Source organism: Heterodontus francisci, chromosome 18 (assembly GCF_036365525.1).
Source record: "Heterodontus francisci isolate sHetFra1 chromosome 18, sHetFra1.hap1, whole genome shotgun sequence".
Lineage (NCBI taxonomy): Eukaryota > Metazoa > Chordata > Chondrichthyes > Heterodontiformes > Heterodontidae > Heterodontus > Heterodontus francisci.
In genome coordinates, this window is record NC_090388.1 from 85444041 (window position 1) to 85465007 (window position 20967).

Genomic DNA, 20967 nt, shown 5'->3' on the forward strand with positions numbered 1-20967 from the left:
GTGAATTGTTAATGGAAAGAAGGTGGAAGACCCAGCTTCCCAAGTACAGTCAAGCCACAAGTAAATGCAGAAGACTTGGAAAAAGTAGGGGAGAGAGAGGATAGAGAGGAGTCAAATTAATCAGAAAATTATGAAAGACATCACAGAGCAAGAAACTTTTGCAGACAACCAACCTGGGGAATCAGTTTGGGTTAGAGACCAAAATAGGTATGGAGAAGTGATAGACATATCACCATATCCACGATCATACATTGTCCAAACTGACCAGGGGATGATAAGAAGAAACAGAAGGTCATTTGTGATGGCACCAAAGAAGCAGCAAATACAAGAGGACAAATCATCTCAAAAGTTTGATGAATGCGTGATGCTGAAATCAAGCAACCTGGAGGACAACCCAAGTGAAGAACTTGAGTCATTCAATAGTTCTACTCAAGCACTGCAAAGTCTGAAGGAGGAACTGGAAGACTCAAAACCTCAAACCCCTTCAAAAGAAAGAAGAATGCATGATGGCAGAGTTGTGAAAATGCCCCAGTGATTATCAATCTGAAAAGGTGAGATATAGTATAATGTAACATAGGGTTGTTACTAGGTGGAATATGTAAATAGTCTGTGAGCATCATCACAGGAAGTGATGTCATGTAATCTGCACAGAACCTCATGGAAGAGTTGTAGTGGAAGCCTTAGATGCAAGACATGTGGAAATAAACTCCTGTTACTTCAACACTCAGACGTATATGTGTATTCTATACTAAGTTCATAGCTGCCAAATACTACGCCATCAAAAGGCTAGTGTCAGAGGAATGAAGAGGCGACAGATTGGAGGAGAGGATGGAGATTCTGGAGCTGACAAATGTGTGATTGATGTTTCAGTGCCTGATGGGCTGAGGCAGGGGCAAAGGCTGGTGGAATGGAGGCGGAAGGAGGCAGGTCAGGGTTTGTGCTCGGGCCAAAGGAGGAGGCTTCGTTCTTCCCCATGTTTCATTGGAGAAAATTGCAGATCATGGAAAACAGATGGTTACAGTCTGATGACACAGAGACAGTGGATGGTCAAGAGAGATGGTAGAGGGCTAGGTGTCGTCAACACATATGTATTAGCTGAACCCATGTTTGTACATGATGTCGCCAGTGGACAGCATGTAGGTCAGAAAGAGAATAGAGCAGGAATTGAAAGTTCAGGGACTCCGGAGATAATGGTGCTGGTTTGGGAAGAGAAGCTATTGTTGAAGATGCTCTGCTTACAATCATATCAGTAAGAATGGAACCAAGCGAGGATATTCCATTGAAAGAAGCCAATGTTAGAGGTATAGAGAGATCACAGGTGGATTTACTGCAGTTTAGAGGAGAGGCTGGAAATGGGAGGGGTGAAAGATTTTAACCCAATGATAAGAATTTTAAATTTAAGGCATTGGGAGACTGGGAGACAATGGGGGTTAGTGAGGGTGATGACGATTGGGACTTGGTGAGGACTGGACATGGACAGTAGATGTTGATGGAAGGTAGAGGTTGGATGGCCACTCAGGAGCGAACTGGAGGAATGGAGTTTGGAGATAACTTTATTGGAGCCATTAACCAATGTAGAATAAACAGGTAAACATCTGCAGTAAAGTAGCAGAGAGAGGAATGTCAATCATTCAGTATCCATCCCCTAAAATCACCCTCAGTAATTTCTAGGCTGCAATCCTAAACATGACCCCCTTCTTCTTCTTTGACCTCCTTGACTCGTGAGACAATGAGTAAGTGCCTGGAGGTGTTCAGTGGTTTGTGAAGCAGCGCCTGGAGTGGCTATAAAGGCCAATTATAGAGTGACAGATTCTTCCAGAGGCGCTGCAGATAAAATTGTCGGGGCTGTTACACAGTTGGCTCTCTCCTTGCGCTTCTGTCTTTTTTCCTGCCAACAGCTAAGTCTCTTCGACTCGCCATTCTTTAGCCCCGCCTTTATGGCTGTCCGCCAGCTCTGGCGATCACTGGCAACTGACTCCCATGACTTGTGGTCAATGTCACAGGACTTCATGTCGCATTTGCAGACATCTTTAAAGCAGAGACATGGACGGCCGGTGGGTCTGATACCAGTGACGAGCTCGCTGTACAATGTGTCTTTGGGGATCCTAACATCTTCCATGCGGCTCACATGGCCAAACCGTCTCAAGTGCCACTGGCTCATGGTGTATATGCTGGGGATGTTGGCCGCCTTGAGGACTTCTGCATTGGAGATACGGTCCTGCCACCTGATGCCAAAGATTCTCCAAAGATGGAATGAATTGAGACGTCGCTCTTGGCTGACATATGTTGTCCAGGCCTCGCTGCCATAGAGCAAGGTACTGAGGACACAGGCTTGATACACTTGGACTTTTGTGTGCCGTGTCAGTGCGCCATTTTCCCACACTCTCTTGGCCAGTCTGGATAAAGTTAATAATTAAACTGGGAAACTGAAGGAATAGAGTGAAATGGGTCTGCTTGTGTCCGTGGATTCAGTGTCCACTGCGGAGAAATCAGTAAAATTTATAATTGAATCGACAAGTATGAACATAGCCAAAACAATTATATGAAAACTGTAATTGAAGCTGTTCATTAATATGGGATCAGTCCTGTATGAATGCAGCTTTCAGCTTTATTCCCAGGAAATGGCCAACTAAGATCTTGTCCTGGACTTTGAGACATTTGTGTTTTATGCACCATATTATTTACATCAGAGTCAAAGCTGCTGATATTATGTGTTTGTTCAGGTGAGTGTAACTAATAGCAACATCGGGGTGTAACCATGTCAGTAGAGACTTATCCCCTGTATAAATCAGGACCCATTGGAATGGATCAGCTCAGAGTGTCTGCCAGAGCTGTGGGTTTTCAGACCAATACAAGTCACTGCTTCTTACAACAATGGGATATCCATTAATCTATCAGATAGAAGACATTTACTATCCTGTGCTTGCAGGAGTTGGAATTCCTGGTAAGCCGTATCTCAGCTGCTAATGGTGTAATCAGTGCTTAATGTGATGCTGCACTCGGTATTATTTCTCACTGTGTGTTTTACACAGCCACCTGTTCTGTTACAGCAGTTGAATGATGAAATGTTCTCAGTCTATGCTCTTTCAGTCTTGTAGGAGATGCATTATATCTGTAATAGTCTTTGTTTGCCCAACTCTGCCATTGCTACTGGATTATTCTCTGTACTGAATATGTTGGACTCTGCTGTCTGGGCTAAGAGCAGGAATCAGACCATCAGGAGCTGTTAACAGTTCTATGTTGTGGAACTAACCTGTCCTGGACTATGTTTATGAGTGTGCTTTCAGTGATTGAAAATGAGACAGCAAGGAGGTCGCACAATATCCTTCCTCTCTAATAACATGGTTCAGTTTAACTGGAATTTCAGTGTTTATCACTGTTATAAAATATTATTTAATTCTGTGTGTGTCTGATGCTGCTTCAGAGGTCTGACTACTGAACTGAGTTTACTGCTGATTCTTTCACATCTCCTCTTCTCCACTGTGGATGAATTCACTGTCATTAGGCTACATTGTAAAATGAAATGTATTAATGTGATGCTGTGTCAGTTTGCACTGTATCCATTGGAAACATGAGTCCTTCTGTAAATTCTAGGTAGCAGCGGTGATGTTGGTTAAACAATCTCGCCCTCTAACACTGTACTTTGTAATTCCAGGAGAAGGAATTTCAATGATTGTGAGGTCTGTCTGGAAGAGGCTTTCGATTCTGTTTATTCCATGCATTGTAGATAAAGTGAACAGTGCAGGTTAACAGGTGGAGGCTTGGGTGATCTGTAGAAACATTAAACTATTCACAGATTGAACAAACTGCCTCTGGGAATACAATCACAACACGGGGCTGGTGAACAGAATGCAGGTGCAGGATGTTAGGATTAAATCATTTGGGAAAAGGGTCATTGAGAAAGAGATTGCGGAGAGTCAGTGCTCCAAACAGATAGGGCAACTGAGAGGCAGAAAGATTGAAGGAGAAGGGAAAATGATAGAGAGCGAGAAAGAGATAACCAGAAGGAAAGACAAAGAGAGAAGCAGCGGTGTGAATAATTCACAAGAATAAACTGGTGAAGTGTCCAGAACAATTAGTGAGAGAAACTTGAGTTGAAGTTGTTGGGCGGATGTTGTCAGATTGGGTGAGTTTATCATTGGTCTCGCTGCCTGTGTGGTTATTTAGCCCTGTCAGGTCCTCAGTCTGTTTTGGAGAAAGATCCTTTTCCTTACTTAGAGACTGAACAAATAAACACAATTGAATCAGTTATTCACGGATGGTGATTCATTAGTTAAATACTGTCCATTAAAATCACTACGACTGCTGAATTCAATAAAAAATGAGGCTGATTTCATGACACATTTAAATTTTTAGAATTACAACACAGAAGGAGACCATTTGGCCCATTGTGTCCATGCTGGCTCTCTTTGAAACTCAGCTAGTCCCACTCCCCTGCCTTTTCCCCGTCGCCCTGTAATTGTTTTCTCTTTTGGTAATTATCCAATTCTCTTTTGAAGGCCTCAATTGAACCTGCCTCCACCACACCCTCAGGTAGTGCATTCCAGATCCTAACCACTCGCTGCATAAAAAAGTTTTTCCTCATGTCACTTTTGCTTCTTTTTACGATCAACTTAAATCAGTGTCCTCTGATTCTAGATCTTTCTGCCAATGGAAACGGCTTCTCCCTCTCTACTCTGTCCACACCCCTTATGGTTTTGAACACCTCTATCCACAGGGATCGGTGCTGGGACCCTTGCTGTTTGTAATGTACATTAATGACGTCGACGTGAATATAGGACGTATGTTCAGTAAGTTCACAGATGACACGGAAATTGGTGGTGTCGTAAATAGTGAAGAGGAAAGCCTTAGATTACAGGATGATATAGATGGGCTGGTAAGATGGACAGATCTGTGGCAAATGGAATTTAATCCTGAGAAGTGTGAGGTGATGCATTTTGGGAGGACTAACAAGGCAAGGGAATGTACAATGGATGGTAGGACCTTAGGAAGTACAGAGGGTCAGAGGGACCTTGGTGTACTTGTCCATAAATCAGTGAAGGCAGCAGCACAGGTAGATAAGGTGGTTAGGAAGGCATATGGGATACTTGCCTTTATTAGCTGAGGCATAGAATATAAGAGCAGGGAGGTTATGATGGAGCTGTATAAAACGTTAGTTAGGCCACAGCTGGAGTATTGTGTATAGTTCTGGGCACCACACTATAGGAAGGATGTGATTGCACTGGAGAGGGTGCAGAGGAGATTCACCAGGATGTTGCCTGGGCTGGAGCATTTCAGCTATGAAGAGAGACTGAAAAGACTAGGATTGTTTTTCTTGGAGCAGAGAAGGCTGAGGGGACATGATTGAGGTACACAAAATTATGAGGGGCATTGATTGATAGGTTAGATAGAAAGAAACTTTTTCCCTTAGCGGAGGGGTCAATAACCAGGGGGCATAGATTTAAGGTAAGGGGCAGGAGGTTTAGAGGGAATTTGAGGAAAACTTGTTTTCACCCAGAATCTGGTTGGAATCTGGAACTCACTGCCTGAAGAGATGGTAGAGGCAGGAACCCTCACAACATTTAAGAAGTATTTAGATGAGCACTTGAAACACCATAGGCTACGGGCCAAGTGCTGGAAAATGGGATTAGAACAGTTAGATGCTTGATGGCCGACATAGACACAATGGGCCGAAGGGCCTGTTTCTGTGCTGTATAACTCTATAACTCGATGACTCTATCAAATCTCCTCTTAATCTTCTCCAAGGAAAACAGACCCAACTTCTCCAACCAATCCATGCAACAGAACTTCCTCATCTCTGGAACCATTCTTGTGAATATTTTCTGCACTCTCTCTAGTGCCTTCCCATCCTTCCTAAAGTGTGGTGCCCAGACCTGGACACAATACTCCAGTTGAGGCCGAACCAGCGTTTTATGCAGGTTCACCATAACTTCCTTGTTTTTATACTCTCTGTCCCTGTTTAGAAAGCCCAGGATCCCATATGTTTTATAAATCTCTTTTTCAACCTGACCTGCAACCTTCAGTGCTTTGTGGACATATACCCCCAGGTCCCGCTGCTCCTGCACCTCCCTTTAGTTTATGTTGCCTGACCTCGTTCTTCCGACCAAAATGTATCTCTTCACACTTTTCTGCATTAAATTTCATCTGTCACTTGTCCGTTCATTCCACCAGCCTGTCTATGTTCCCTTGAAGTTTATCACTATCCTCCTCACAGTTCACAACTCTTCCAAGTTTAGTGTCATCTGCAAATTTTGAAATTGTGTCTTGTACGTCCAAGTATAGGTCATTAATATATATCAAGAAAATCAGGGGTCAGAATACCGCTCCCTGGGGAACCCCACAATATACTTTCCTCCAGTCTGAAAAACAGCCATTCACAATTACTCTCTGTTTCCTATCACTCAGCCAACTTCACCTCATTGCTGCTACTGTCCTTTTTATTCCATGGGCTTTAACTTTGCTGACAAGTCTGCTTTTTAATTAAATGTACTGAACACATTTTAAAATCAATGAGCCGTTGTCTGAAACCAATAAGCACAGAGATTAATGGTTAAATGTATTAATTGAGTTGTGTTACTGGGATCTATAGATTAGATTTCCTCTAACACCCTGCTGCAGTCTCTACCTGTGAATCTCAGCCTCTCTCACTGTATTGAATCCTCTGTCACATTCTCCATTGCTTCAGTTTATCTGCTTTCCCAAACCATCTGCTCTTGTCTCTCCTCCAGCTCCTACATGTTCTTTTCCTTATCTCCCTCCCAATCTCACTCTTCCAACCCAATCCAAACCACCAAACTCAACACTGCCTTTTTCTGTTTTTCAGTCAGCCCCTGTCAGTTCTCTGAACCCAGAGCAACAAACCAGCTGCACCTCCCCTGTTCCAGCACCTCCCCTGTCCCCGCACCTCCCCTGTCCCCGCACCTCGCCTGTGCTCAAACCTCCCCAGTCCCTGCACCTCCCCTGTTTCCGCACCTGCCCTGTCCCTGCACCACCCCTGCCCCCGTACCTCCCCTGTCCCTGCACCTCCCCTGTCCCCAAACCTCCCCATCCCCAAACCTCTCCAGCCATCAGACTGGAGCTCAAATCCAGCTTTAACCCCCTGGGATCCCACTCTGAAAAATCCCTTCTCCCTACCCCACCAGCACTGCATCCTCACTCAGCTCTTCCAGTGAATCCAGTGCTGACTTTATTCACTTTCTGTATCCATTTCCCAATTCATTATTGATAATTGTGTTTCAAACATTTCTCTGTCGGAAAGCGCTGACCAGGTTAATGAATCAGTTTGTACTGTTCAATGCAGAAATAAAACTGGAGTTTTCACTCCAGATCTTGTCAAATTGTTGCTTTGTCTCCAGGTCTGATCAGTAATTTCTCTGCTTCCTTTACTCTCTCTTCCAGTTAACTTGGTGGCGATTGTGATCCTGTCCCGAGGAAAGTGCGGTCTCTCCAGATGTATCACTCACTACCTGGTGGGAATGGCAGCCGCCGATCTCCTGGTCATTATCATTGATCCTATATTGAAGTGGACTATTCCAGTTTATTTCCCACTTCCATTCCTGAGAATTACTCCTGTGTGTCGTCTCATTGCCTTCCTGATTTCTGCAACCACGGGGGTTTCTGTCTGGCTCACAGTCGCTTTCACTTTTGATCGATTTGTGGCCATTTGTTGTGAGAAACTGAAAACAAAATATTGTACTGAGAAAACAGCGGCTGCGGTTCTGGCAGCAGTGAGTGTGCTGGGCTGTTTGGAGAATCTTCCTTGGTACTTCGTATATGAACTAAAATATATAATTGATAATGTTCCCTGGGGTTGTGCCACCAAACCGAGCTTCTTTACTTCCACCGCATGGACTGCATTTGAAGCGCTTCACTATATTTTAACCCCTTGTGTCCCATTCTTTCTGATGTTGCTGCTCAATGTTCTGACGGTCAGACGTATTTTGGTGACCAGTAGGGCGCGCAGGGGACTCCGGGGCCACAGCAATCGAGAGAAACTCAAGGACCCAGAGTTGGAGAACCGAAGGAAATCTATCACTTTACTCTTCAGTATATCCGGTAGTTTTATACTGTTATGGGTGACCCAGGTTGTGTATTCCATTTACCGGCGAATTACAGTAATTCGGTATTATTACTCCGACTCTGACCCGTGCTTTATCACTGATCACACATCAGTGATGCTGCAGGTTCTCAGTTCCTGCACTAACACATGTATTTATGTTGTGAGCCAGACTAAATTCAGAGACGAACTGAAGAACGCGGTGAAATACCCTTTCAATCTAATTGTTAAATTAGTTAAAGCATAAAACGAGCTGAAGGGTTTACGTACGGGAACTCAATCCCATTTCATACTCCATTCCCTACACTCCCCTCGGGACAGATAGTACCTTTTATATTAACAATGCAGAGCCCTGAAATGATCTTAAAACTGATTCTAATGTTATATTTTATTGATAATCTGACCTATTGAGGTGGGACTTACTCTACAGATGATTCATGAATTGTTTTTCAAAGAGACATCACTAAAGAGCTCTGCTAAACTTCAACTAATCCTGCCCTGGCCCCACAGCAAACTGACCAATCACAGTAGCTGCTGTGGGCCTGATCAGAATGGGGGATCTCCACATCAAGGAGAGAAGGAGACAGAGACAGACAGATAACACACTGGAAACCCTCGGAGCCCAATTAGACCCAGATCTCAATGTCTGTCCCTCTGTTTTTCTCTGTCTCTCTCACTATGCCTCTTTTATTTCTCCCTCCTGCACCATGTCTAATCTGCCCCCATCTCTCCATCTCTTTCTCTCACAACCTATTTCCCTATTTTTCTCTCTGTCCATTTCTGTCTCTGTCTCTCTCCACCTCCCTTTGTATCCCTCTGTCTGCACATTTGTGTCTCTGTCTCTCCTCCCATCTCTATCCCTCTGTCTCTTGTCTTCTTCTCGTCCCCTCTGTCTCTGTCTTTCTCTTTCCCTCTGTCTTTCTTTCTGTCTCTCTCTCTCTCTCCACCTCTGTCCCTCTTTCTCTCTCCATCTTCGTCCTTCTGTCTCCCCCTCCCTTTCTGCATCTCTGCCTCTCTAACCATGTCTGTCCCTCTGTCTCACACTTTCCAATTCTCTCCCATCTGTCGGTCTCCCTATCCATGTCTGTCTGTCTCTCTCTCTCTCTCTCTCTGTCTCCCCCTCTCTCCGTGTCTTGTATTACTTTCTCTCTCTCCTCAGGTCTGTCTGTCTCTCTCTCCCTATGTTTCTCTGTCTCTCTCCATGTCTCTCTCTGTTACTCAAACCAAACCTGTCCCTGTGACTCTCCCTCTCCGTATGTTTCTCTCTCTCTCTCTTTTGCCACAATTTTCTGTATTTTTTTCTCTCTCTCCATCTCTGCCATCTTCCTCACCTTGTAATTCTCTCTCTTTCACCTTCTCCCCTTACATGACTGTTTCTCTCTTTCTCCATGTTGGCCCATGTTTCTCTCTCTCTCTTGCATCAAGTCTGTCTCTGTTACTCTCTCCCTCTCTATTGTAAAGCAGAGTCTAACTTGTGTTGCAAAGAGATGGAGGGAGAGGAGTAGAAAGAGATGGAGTTGGAGTGATTTAGAGAGGGAGAGATGGGAGTTACATTGGACAATAAGGAGAACCTGGTGGAAATTCAATGCTGGGATGTCTTGCAGTCTGTCTGCCCTACTTGAACTATTTAAATTTTTTACTCTCTGGTTTCTCCTTTCCCCTCCTCGGGTTCCAAATGAGTACAGGGGAAGGGAATGGATAGAGAGGCATTAGTTTAAGTCGGGGCCGTGGATATTAAACCAAAGCAAAACACTGTGGATGCTGGAAGTCTGAAATAAAAACAGAAAATGCTGTCAGTCTCTGTGGAGAGAAAAACTGTGTTGAAGTGTCACCTTGTGGACTTTTCCTCAGAATTTGTGTCACAATGTTCTGATGAAAGAGCATTAATCTGAAACAATGGGTGGAATTTGATTCCCACCTTGGGAGTGGGCTGGGAGGTAAGGAGGGATGTGTGGAATTGGAAGGGAAGGCAGGGGGTAGAGTGCCTGTGACCTTTGCAAATCCCCTCAGTGAAGGCAGGGTGGGGAAGGTCAAGGACGGTCTTTCACCCGGAGGCCAATTGAGGCCCTTAAGTATCATGAGGCCCTTAAGTATCCAATCAAAGGCCATTTAAGGGCCTCATCCTGCCACCACTGCAGGCATTTAACCATTGCCATGTGGAGAAGGCACCCAGTTAAACTGGACAACCTCCCTGTGGGCTGGAGGGGCCCTCCTACTTGGGCAATCTGTGGCCCATGGAGAGAGAGAGAGAGAGAGAGGGAGAGACCCAGGAAAAAGCTTCACAAGATTTGTCCATCTGGGAGCTGGGAGAAAATCCAACAAGCCAAAAAGAAGGCGTCCTGCTATGAATTCTACATTTCAACCTGTTCAGCAGTGAGCTGGAAGTGATCTTCAAATTGAACTTTCAACCAACAGAGAAATCTACAAACACCCCAGGCCTGCAACTAAAGAGAAATTGACCTCCGAGAGAATTCAACAAGTTTACCGTGAATCCCGAACCCCTACCTCACTTCAAACCACTTACCCTTTTCATCTCTATCTGTCTCCTCTTGTGTATGTGAGTGAATGTGTGAGTCAGTACGGTTGCGACAAATTTGGGATAAAGCGTATTGCTCAATAAATAATTCATCTCCTGTTTATCAACTTACAAGAAAACCTGTCGTTTGACAAATAAAGCACACGGTCAAGTGGGAGTTGAACAATGGGAAGCCCCCACCACCCCACCGCCCCCCCCACCCCCCCACACCCCTCAACTCTCACCAAGTGGCTGGAATACAGGGTAAAATTTCAAAGTTTGCTGATAGTCTCAAACTTGGAGGTGTGGCAAACAGTGAAGATGATATTAATCAACTGCAACAGGATATAGATAGGTGTGCAGAATGGGCAGGCAAGTGGCAAATGGAATTAGAATCATAGAAATTTACAGAACGAAAGGGAGGATCATTCAGTCCATTGTATCCATGCCAGCCTACAAGTAGCCATCCAGCCTAATCCCTCTTTCCAGTCCTTGGTCCATAGCCTTGTATGTTACGCCACTTCGAGTGCATATCCAAGTACTTTTTAAACATCACGAGGGTTACTTCCAAAGAAAACAGTTCTCACCTATCCAATCTTCCCCATTACTAAAATTCTTCAGTCCAGGCAACATCCTTGTAAATCTCCTCTGTACCCTCCATCATGCAAATATCATAAGGGTTACTTCCTCGACAAACCTTTCAGGCAGTGAGATTCAGATCCCCACCACACTTTGGGTGAAAGAAGTTTCCCTTGAATCCCCTCTAAACACTATGTATCCTAAACATCCTAAATCTACGCCCCCTGGTTATAAACTCCTCAACCAAGGGGAATTGGACCTTCTTAACCACTTTATCTAGACCCCTCATGATTTATACACTTCAAATCAGTCTCCCCTCAGTCTCCTCTGTTCCAAAGAAAACAGCTCTCACCTATCCAGTCTTCCCCATTACTAAAATTCTTCAGTCCAGGCAACATCCTTGTAAACCTCCTTTGTACCCTCCATCATGCAATCACATTTTTCCTATAGTGCAGTGATCAGAAGTGAACACAGTACTCCAGCTATGGTCTAACTATTGTTTCATCCAATTCCAGCATAACCTCCCAGCTCACATATTCTGTGCTTTGGCTAATAAAGGCCAGTATCCCTTATGCCTTCTTGACCACCTTCCCCACCAGTCCATCACCTTCAGGGATCTGTGGACATGCACTCCAAGGTCCCTCTGTTCCTCTACACTTCTCTGTATCCTACCATTTATTGTGTATTCACTTGCCTTGTTGGCCTTCCCCAAATGCATTACCTCACGCAATTTGATACAGGGAAGTGTGCAGTGATGTATTTTGGCAGAAGGGCTAGGGAAAGGTAATATACACTTTGTGGCACAATTCTAAAGAGTGTGCCGGGACAGAGGGACCTGGAAATTCATGTGCATTGATCTTTGAAGTTGGCAGGACACATGGTGAGAGTAATTTGCAAAGTATATGAGATTTTTGGCTTCATAAATTGAGGTATTGAGTACAAAAGCAGAGAAATTATGCTGAACCTTTAGAAATCCCTAGTTAGATAACAACTAGCATGTTGTGTCCAGTTCTGAAAACCACACTTTAGGAAGGATTGAGGGTCCTTGAGAGAGTGCAGAAGAGATTTACCAGAATGGTTCCAGAAATGAGGGCTTTTAGCTACAAGGTCAAGTTGGAGAAGTTGGGATTGTTCTCCTTGGAGCAAAGGAGATTGAGGGGAGATTTGACAGAGGTGAACAAATAATGACAGGTTTAGATAAGGTAGACAAAGAAAAGCTGTTCCCAATAAGTATCAAACAGGACTAGGGGACACAGATTTCAGGTTTTGGGCAAGAGATGCTGGGAGAATGTGAGGATTTTTTTATTATGCAGCAAATGATGATGGCCTGGAACTGGCTGGCTGTAAGGTGGAAGCAGAGACAATCAATGATTTCAAAAGGAAATTGGACGGGCACTTGAAGGAAATAAACTTATCGGGTTATGGGGATAGAGTTGGGGAGTAGAACTGACTGGATTCCTCTATAGAGTGACGGCATGGACTTGATGCGTCGAATGACCTCCTTCTGTGCCATAGTGACTCTGACTCTCGGCTTTGAACATAATTTACAAATATTCTTTAATATGGAAGCAGTGCTAATGAAGGGTTATCAAATGGGACTGCTATTAATTTCTCTTTATACTCATTTAACTGTGCTCAGTAACTTTCAATTAAAACTGATCTCACCAGCAGTTTGATTACCCTTTTAACATGGACAGAGCGTGGGAGATGTGAAGGTGACAGGGAACGCCATCTTGTAGATTATTCATCTTCCAGCTTCACAGGGACACAGATGGGAGTGGCCCTGGGAGTTTGCAATATTGACTGGACCCCATGATGCCCATGGCTTCGGGGCATCACCTACCGCTGATCACCACCCACAAAGTTGCCTCACCTCGGAGTTCCAGTTCATGGTTCAGGTGAGGAGACAGTATGAGGCCATGTTCCTGCTCAGTGATCAAGACCACCAGATACACCTGTACAAGGAGAATGAAACACTGGAGCAGCGTGAAGAACAGCCAATAAACTTTTTATTCCCCGAGTTAACAGACTTACCTATCAATATTCTCTGGTTTGAAGTGGTTAATAATGCAGATTACACCAGACTCCTGGCCTCTTGGTTGTCAGAATAGATTTGTGGAAATTTCCCTGTGGATCAGGACTCGAAAGTTGTTGTGCAGAGTTGAAGTGTAGAACAAGATAGGCCGATTTCTCCTGTCCTCCTCTTCAGATTACCCACCGACTGCAATAAGGGCTATTCACCTGGGAACTGCAGGACAAGTTTTGGTTCTGACCCAGTGAAGGTGACAACTCCTTGGATGATTATAACTTGCTGCTGAACTGTTCAATGGAGCTCTCTGTTGTTTATATAACTGCGGCCTAACCATTGCCTTGTACAACTTTATCCCTTAATTCTTGTAATCTTAACCTTTATTGGTGAAGTTCAATGGCATTTTAACGTTATGTATAGAGTCTTAGAGTGCAAGTGTTTAATGTTAATTGTACAACTGCTTTCCCCTCCAATGATAAATTTTCATCCAGAAAAACAGGTAAAACTGCCCAAGAATGCTAAACAGATAAATGCCTAATTTGACAATGACTTGAATTTGTACAGTGACTTTATAGAATAGAAAAACCTCCCAAAGTGCTTCACAGAGACATGAAACTGGATGCGAAAGCAAAGTATGAGATTTTAGGAAGAATTATCAAAAAGTTGTGGTTGAAAAGATGTGTCTTAATGAGGACTTTAAAGGAAAAGAGGGAGATCGAGATTCTTTTAGGTGGGGGAGCACAGAATGTGGGGCCTATGCAGCTGAAGACACAGCCACCAATGGTGGGACAAAAGGAGTGGTGGGGATTGGGGGGGTGCGTGCAGTGTGATGCACAAGAGGCAAAGGAATGGACAGTTTGAAGGGGTGAGAATAAGGAGTGTAGGGCTGGAAGAGGTTACAGAGATGGGGTGAGAAAATATATTGCAAATTTAACCATCATCTCATGAATGTCAAATTTAAGAACTGTACTAAAACACATTGGAAAGGAATTGGAGATCATAACATTATATTTGTGAAACTTGACCAACCGGTGAATCAGTGGGAAGCTTAAATTCTACCATTGTGTTTTACCAGGTGGGAACACAATTCTGTAGAACCAAGCAGTGCAGTATTACTGGCCAGTGAAACAAGGTAACTTCTGGGCTAGCAGAATCCCAGTGGGAAAATGTCCATTCAGTTTTGACACAAGAGCTAGTATCAGACTTGCATTTCATTCTCGAGACATAAATAAATGTAAATCATTCCCTTGCATTTATGCAGGCTCAGGGACAACAAAATAGCTGAAATACTTTGAGGATGGGTTGGTAGATTTTCATCTCATTGCTACTATCCAAAAGGTTGTTTCATTCCAGCAGTGATAAAATACAACCTTATATACCCTATGGTACAATAGTGAATAGACTGGTACTCAAGTTGGGTGTGAGGTGCTCTGGGATGTTCAGGTGTTCTGAAAGGTGCTTTGTAAATACAAGTTCTTCTTCATGACTCCAATGGAAAGTGTAGACCAACTGTTCCAACTTCTTCATTTCATCCTGGTTGAGTTGGTGTCTTCTGCCTTAGAAGTGTAAATATTTTGGACTCAGACATAGTGGGTATGTACAAGCTGCTGCGAAGTGACATACAGCCTGTTTGTGGTCACGTTGAAGCTCAATGCGATGGTGACCTTGCAGCCGATGGTGAGGTATCTGGAAAGCAAATTACAATGAGACACAGAACTATGAGTTTGGAGAGGTTCTCATAATGCACAGCTTCCCAGAGTGGGAGGCAATGGTGACCTGATCTGTTGTCCACTATCCTGAACCTTGCCAGGGGGTCCTCCACCCACCCTGCGGGTGGGACCCAAGTGTATGCTGGAGCGACTGATCTGTTCACTGCATTCTAGGTGGTGCTTGTGTTATGAAAGTGCTCATGATGTTTATGCCATGCTTTCTGGGGAGGCTTCTGCAGGTTATGAGATGCCAAGAAAGGCTATTCTCACTGCTTATGAGTTAGTCCCTAAAGCTTACAGGCAGAAATTTCGGAACCCCCGCAAACTGCCTGGGCAGACATACAGAATTTGAGAGGGTAAAGCATATTAACTCTGATTGTTGGATGCAGGCACTAAAGGTAGAGGCCACATATGAGACCCTTAGGGAAATAATTCTCCTGGAAGAATTTAAAAATTCATTCCTTCTGCTTGTAAGAACCCACATAGAGAACCCGAAGGTTTCAACAGCCAGACAGGCAGCTGAGATCGTTGATGATTACAAGCTTGTTTTCAATCCAAACCCTTTTTCCATCACCTCCACAAACCCGAGAAGGATAGAAAGTGGGACAGTGAAAGTAACGCAAATAGCAGGGGACAAGAAGGGACAGCTGGGAATGCCCTGGGATCTCCTCCTCAGGCCAGAAAGGAAGATGCTGAGGGTGAAGGTGAAGTCTGAAAGCCTAAGTGTTTCCATTGCCAAAAGGTGGGTCACCTTCGTGTAGAATGCTGGAAGTTGCAAGGTAAACCCATGGGACTTATTAGGGTACACAAAGACAATGCAGAGTATGACACATCAGGCTGTAACTCTGACTGCATCTGTAAGGCCAAGCATAAAACTCGCTGTGAGTCTGGGGACATGAACAAGATACCTGAGAGTTATAGAGAATTCTTGTCAAAAGGAAAAGTAATTCCTTATCCCTCAAGTGAGGCAGGTAAACCTATAGTTATGCTTAGAGATACAGGAGCCACCTAAACTCTTTTGCAGGGGAAAGACATAACTTTTCCACCACAGAGCACGTTGAATGCCCAAGTTTTAGTGAATGGTATCAACAGAGAGTATATACCCATACATTTGTATCAGGTGCACCTGGAATGTGACCTAATGTCTGGAATGGTAGCTGTAGGAGTTGTCCATAGTTTTCCTGTAGACAGAGTTGACCTACTCCTGGGAACTGATTTGGCCGCAGTGAAGGTAGTAGCTTCTCCAGTAGTCACAGAAAGACTAAGTGAAGTTAAAGAGACAGAGCAGTTGCAGGAAAAAGTTCCAGGAATTTTTCCTTCATGTGTAGTGACCCGAAGAATAGCTAAACAACTTCCATTGTCAGAGGTCAAATTGGCACCACAGACAGATAGCTGAATATCTAAAACTTTCTTTGGGGATTTGGATAATCCAAAGGAAATGTTCAATACATCTTCTCTGATCAAGGCTCAGCAAGCCAATCCAGAGCTAAGTAAAGTTGAACAATCGGCTCCAACTGAAACTGAGGCAAAGGGAGTTCCGGAAGGCTACTATATTAAAGATGGGATTCTGGTGAGGAAGTAGAGACCGCCTCACAGACCTACAGACGAAGAATGGATGGTAGTTCACCAGATAGTGGTACGGCCCATGTATCGCCAGGAAATATTAAGGATAGTGCATGAAATTCCTACAGCGGGACATGTAGAGGTCCAGAAGACCCAATCATGTATTAAGTCGACATTTTTACTGGCCAGGTCTTTCCAAGGTTATGGTGCAGTTTTGTAAAACGTGCCATATGTGCCAGATTGTGGGAAAACCGCAACCTGCCATAAAACCGGCACCTCTAATTCCCATACCAGTTTTTGGGGAACCATTTAGTCGGGTGTTGGTAGACTGTCTGGGACCTTTACCAAAGACAAAAGTAGGCACCAGTATATACTCATTATCATGTTCCCAGAGGCCATTCCCTTGAGAACAATTTCTGCTATGGTAATGGTAGAGAAGTTAACTCAGTTCTTCATAGATTACCGATTGAGATCTAGTCGGATCAAGGTTCCAATTTTATGTCTAAAATCTTTCAGGAAGTTTTGAGTAATCTGGGTATAACACAGTTAAAGTCTTCAGCATACCACCCACAGACACAGAGAGGTATCATCAGACCCTCAAAATGATGATCAGGGCATACTGTCATGAATATCCCCATGATTGGGACAAAGAGCTGTAATTTCTTTTGTTTGCCACTAGGGATTCACCAAATGAGTCTGCAGAATTTAGTCCTTTTGAATTAGTTTATGGACATGAAGTAGGAGTTCCTCTAAAACTAATCAAAGAAAAGTTTTTAGAACAGAGGGACGAATCTTCCATGTTAGACTATGAATCCATGCTCTGGGACCGGCTCACAAGAGCTGGTGAAGTGGCTCAGGAACACCTTAAAGCTTCCCAAACAACTATGAAGCAATGGGCAGAAAAGCATGCCAAGACCCGAACATTTCATCCTGGGGTGAAATGCTGAAAACACGGTTCAATGGACAACATAGAGCAGTCAAAAGGATTGGTAAAGTAAATGATTTGATTGACACCCCAGATTGCCAGAGAAAGAATCAGCTGTGTCAGATCAATATGTTGAAACAATATTCTCGCCAGGAGGAGGATAAGCAACAACAGGTATGTCAGGTAGTAGGGACAGTGAAGGATGAAAGGGATAGTAAGGACGAGGCAGAAGGAGGCCTAGACAATTCTCAAATTGAACCTCCTACTATCCAGTTAGCTAATACTGAACTGTTAGGGAGATTGGACACTATGCTTTCATATTAAGATACAGAACAACAAGAAGACCTAACAAGGCTACTCACAGCATTTAAAAGAGTCTGTAGGGATAAGCCAGGATGTACACCCTTAGCCATACATGATATGGATATAGGGGAATCCTTTCCTATAAAACAGCATCATTATCACGTGGGTCCAGAGCAAAAGGTCCAAATGAAAGCAGAAATCCAATACATGTTGGAAAACCACCTAATTGAACCCAGTCAAAGCAGCTGGACTTCTCCAGTCATGTTACTGCCTAAGCCTGATGGTTCAACTAGACTACAGAAAGGTTAATGCAGCAACAAAGGCAGACTCCTACCCAATTCCTCACTTGGAAGACTGTATTGACAGAATGGGCAGTGCCACATTCCATACCAAAATAGATTTGTTAAAGGGATGCTGGCAGGTTCCTTTAACACCCTGAGCTAAAGAAATATCAGCCTTTGTCACACCAGACAGTCTTTTCCAATGCTGAGTGATACCATTCAGGCTAAAAAAATGCCCCGGCAACTTCCCAGAGACTAATGAACCAAGTGGTAGTCAGCGTACTAATTGTGTGATTTACCTTGATGATGTGCTGCTATACAGCGACACTTGCAAGGACCACTTAGAACAACGAGAAAATCTATGTAGAAAATTACAGTCGGCTGATTTGGTGACAAACCTTGCCAAAAGTAAATTTGCAAAAGCACGGGTAACTGCCTAGGGCATATAGTAGGACAAGGACAAGTGTTGCCAAGAACAGCAAAAGTACAAGCATTGGTGGAGTTCCCTGCCCCTAAGACTAAACAAGAAATCGTGAGGTTTTTGGGGATGTGTGGTTTCTACTGCAAGTTTGTACCAAATTTTAGCACTGTAGCTGCTCCACTGACGGATTTGCTACAAAAAAAGCCAAGGTAGTGTGATCAGGGGAGTGCCAAGCATCTTTTTAGAGGCTGAAAGCCATTTTGATCAATGAACCAGTGTTGGCTGCCCCAAATTTCACTAAGCCCTTCAAGGTAGCAATTGATGCTAGTGACCTTGGGGCCGGTGCAGTCCTGTTATAAGATGATGAATTGGGCATAGAAAGGCTAGTAGGATACTTTTCCAAAACACTAAATCAACACCAAAAGAGATACTCTGCAGTGAAAAAAGAAACCCTGGGCTTAGTAATAGCTCTTAAACATTTTGAAGTCTATGTCCACCACGACTACAGAAAGACACTGGTATATACTGATCATAGCCCCCGAGCCTTTGTGGAAAAATTAAAAAACCAGAATGCCAGACAATTTTGATGGAGTTTACTATTGTAGCCCTATCACTTAATGATGATCCATATTGCGGGGAAAAAGCAATGTAATTGTTGTTGCTTTGTCAAGAATTTAACCTTGCTTTGAGTTATCTGAGTACAAAGATGGTACAGGGCATAACTGTATTTGTTACAGGTAAAGAGTGAATGAGAATGAGTATGTAACTGTTTTTTTATTATTCTTTATTTTTTCCCATTCATTGTAATGAAACACATTTAAAAATGGCATTTCATTCCTCCAAGGATGGAGATGTTATGAAAGTGCTTCCACTTTTTAATATATTTTGAGGACTCATATTTAAAAATTGTGGAAATTGATTCATTTGAAGGACTGAAGAGATTCCATAGATGCTGGACTTTTTTAAAAAAAAAAAGGTCACTGGAAGGACTTTGGGACTTTGTTTAAAAAGACACTTACAGCTAAGTAAACAACAGGAGCCTTCTGACTAAGGGAGTTGTTTACAGAGAAGTGACAGTTCAAATTTTATGGTGGTCCAGAGTTGGTTTCCTTTTTGGATATTGTTTTGGTTTAGAGAGAAATCATCAGCTCATCCTTTGTGATAGCTGAAACCCCTGATGCAGTGATTCTTCTGGAAAGCCTACCAGGCTAGTCTTCAACGTCATCTGAAAAGGACTGCTCCAAAAAGATCCCAGTGACAGCCGTCTACGGGTATTTGGACACCAGAATAAGGGACCTCCAGGGAACATACTGTATCTTATCCTTTTCCTTCAAAAATTAACAAGTATTTGGCCAAAGTATTTTTTTTTTTGCCTTCTTTGTAAACAGATCTCTGCAGAGAAAACTTCTTTATTTTTTCCTTAACCGGTTTGTGTGTGTGTCGTGTGTGTTGTGTTAATTTAGAAGGGAACTTTTATATTTCAACCTGTGTGTTAATAAGCTTTGCATATTTACTGAAAAAGTCGAGTTTAACAATACATTAATAATTTTATTGTTTATTAAAGAAACCTGGTTGGTGGATTTTATTCTGAAATAAAAATAGAGTACATAATTGGCCGTATTTGTAACTGGGTAAAACATATGTTGTGACCCATGGAGAAGTGGAACTAGAGAAAGACAGTGCACTCCTCCAGCTTCAGTCGTAACATTTGGCTTAGTCGATTGTGGTGGCAACCTGGAGGAGAATTGTTGATGGATGGCAGCTGCTGTGCAATGGGATACATTCCATTACAAGTAAGGCTGTAATGGTGCTCCGCTCATAGTCTCCTCCTATCCGCACCACAGAATGCCTGTACCACCTTGGGAAGCTTTCCTGATTGATTCTGCATGAGCTTGGCGTGGAGTTAACACATTGGACTCACGATTAAGACCAACTGGAGGTTGTGAGGTGCACTCGGCCATGACTCCATCAGGGTTATCCCCACTCAATAAAATTCAGCTTCATGGTGCCGGTAGATTCTGCAGCTAGCTGGCTGACAAGGACAGCAAGGACACTGGCTGAGTAGCAGTGGTGAGATGAAGAATGTTGTAATCCTGATAAATGACAGCAGGTTTGGCCTGCCTCTCCCCCTGGTGATCTGTTGGAGTTTGACTCCTCCATGCTCCTTGACAGTGACAACAGGCTCTCTGCTGGGCCAGTCAATGCTGATTGATGATTGGGTAAAGCAAGAGGTGCATGGTTACACCATCTGTAGCATGTAAATCATAACAGATTGTGGGATGAGAGTGAAGTGGGATAGGAGAGGATGGATTAGGCAGCAACATACCATCATCCGCGATGTTTACAGTCCTGTTGCTAGCCACTGCCGCAGTGACAGCTGCTCCTCTTATTTCCAGCACCATCTCCTCCAAGTGATGAGCACTTGCAGCGGTGCCTGCTCCTGCTGTCATCTATCATGGGCCACCTTGTCCTGCAAGAGAGAGGGAGGTTTGTCAGCGAGTGTGTTGCAACATGTTTGGTGACGGACCTGCCACAGTTGAATAGTTGGCAGCATGTGCAAAGTGTGAGGTCCAAAAGCGACAGAGA

At 43.7% G+C, this 20967-nt stretch overlaps 1 protein-coding gene across 1 annotated transcript; it reads left to right on the forward strand.

The window, feature by feature from the left end:
- Positions 1-2874: 2874 nt before the first annotated feature.
- LOC137379899 (probable G-protein coupled receptor 139) lies at positions 2875-9999 on the forward strand. The gene is made up of 2 exons (XM_068051302.1): positions 2875-2944; positions 7399-9999. Exons 1-2 carry the CDS (start codon positions 2875-2877, stop codon positions 8301-8303), a joined length of 975 nt encoding a protein of 324 aa, XP_067907403.1. The 3' UTR covers positions 8304-9999.
- Positions 10000-20967: the final 10968 nt, after the last annotated feature.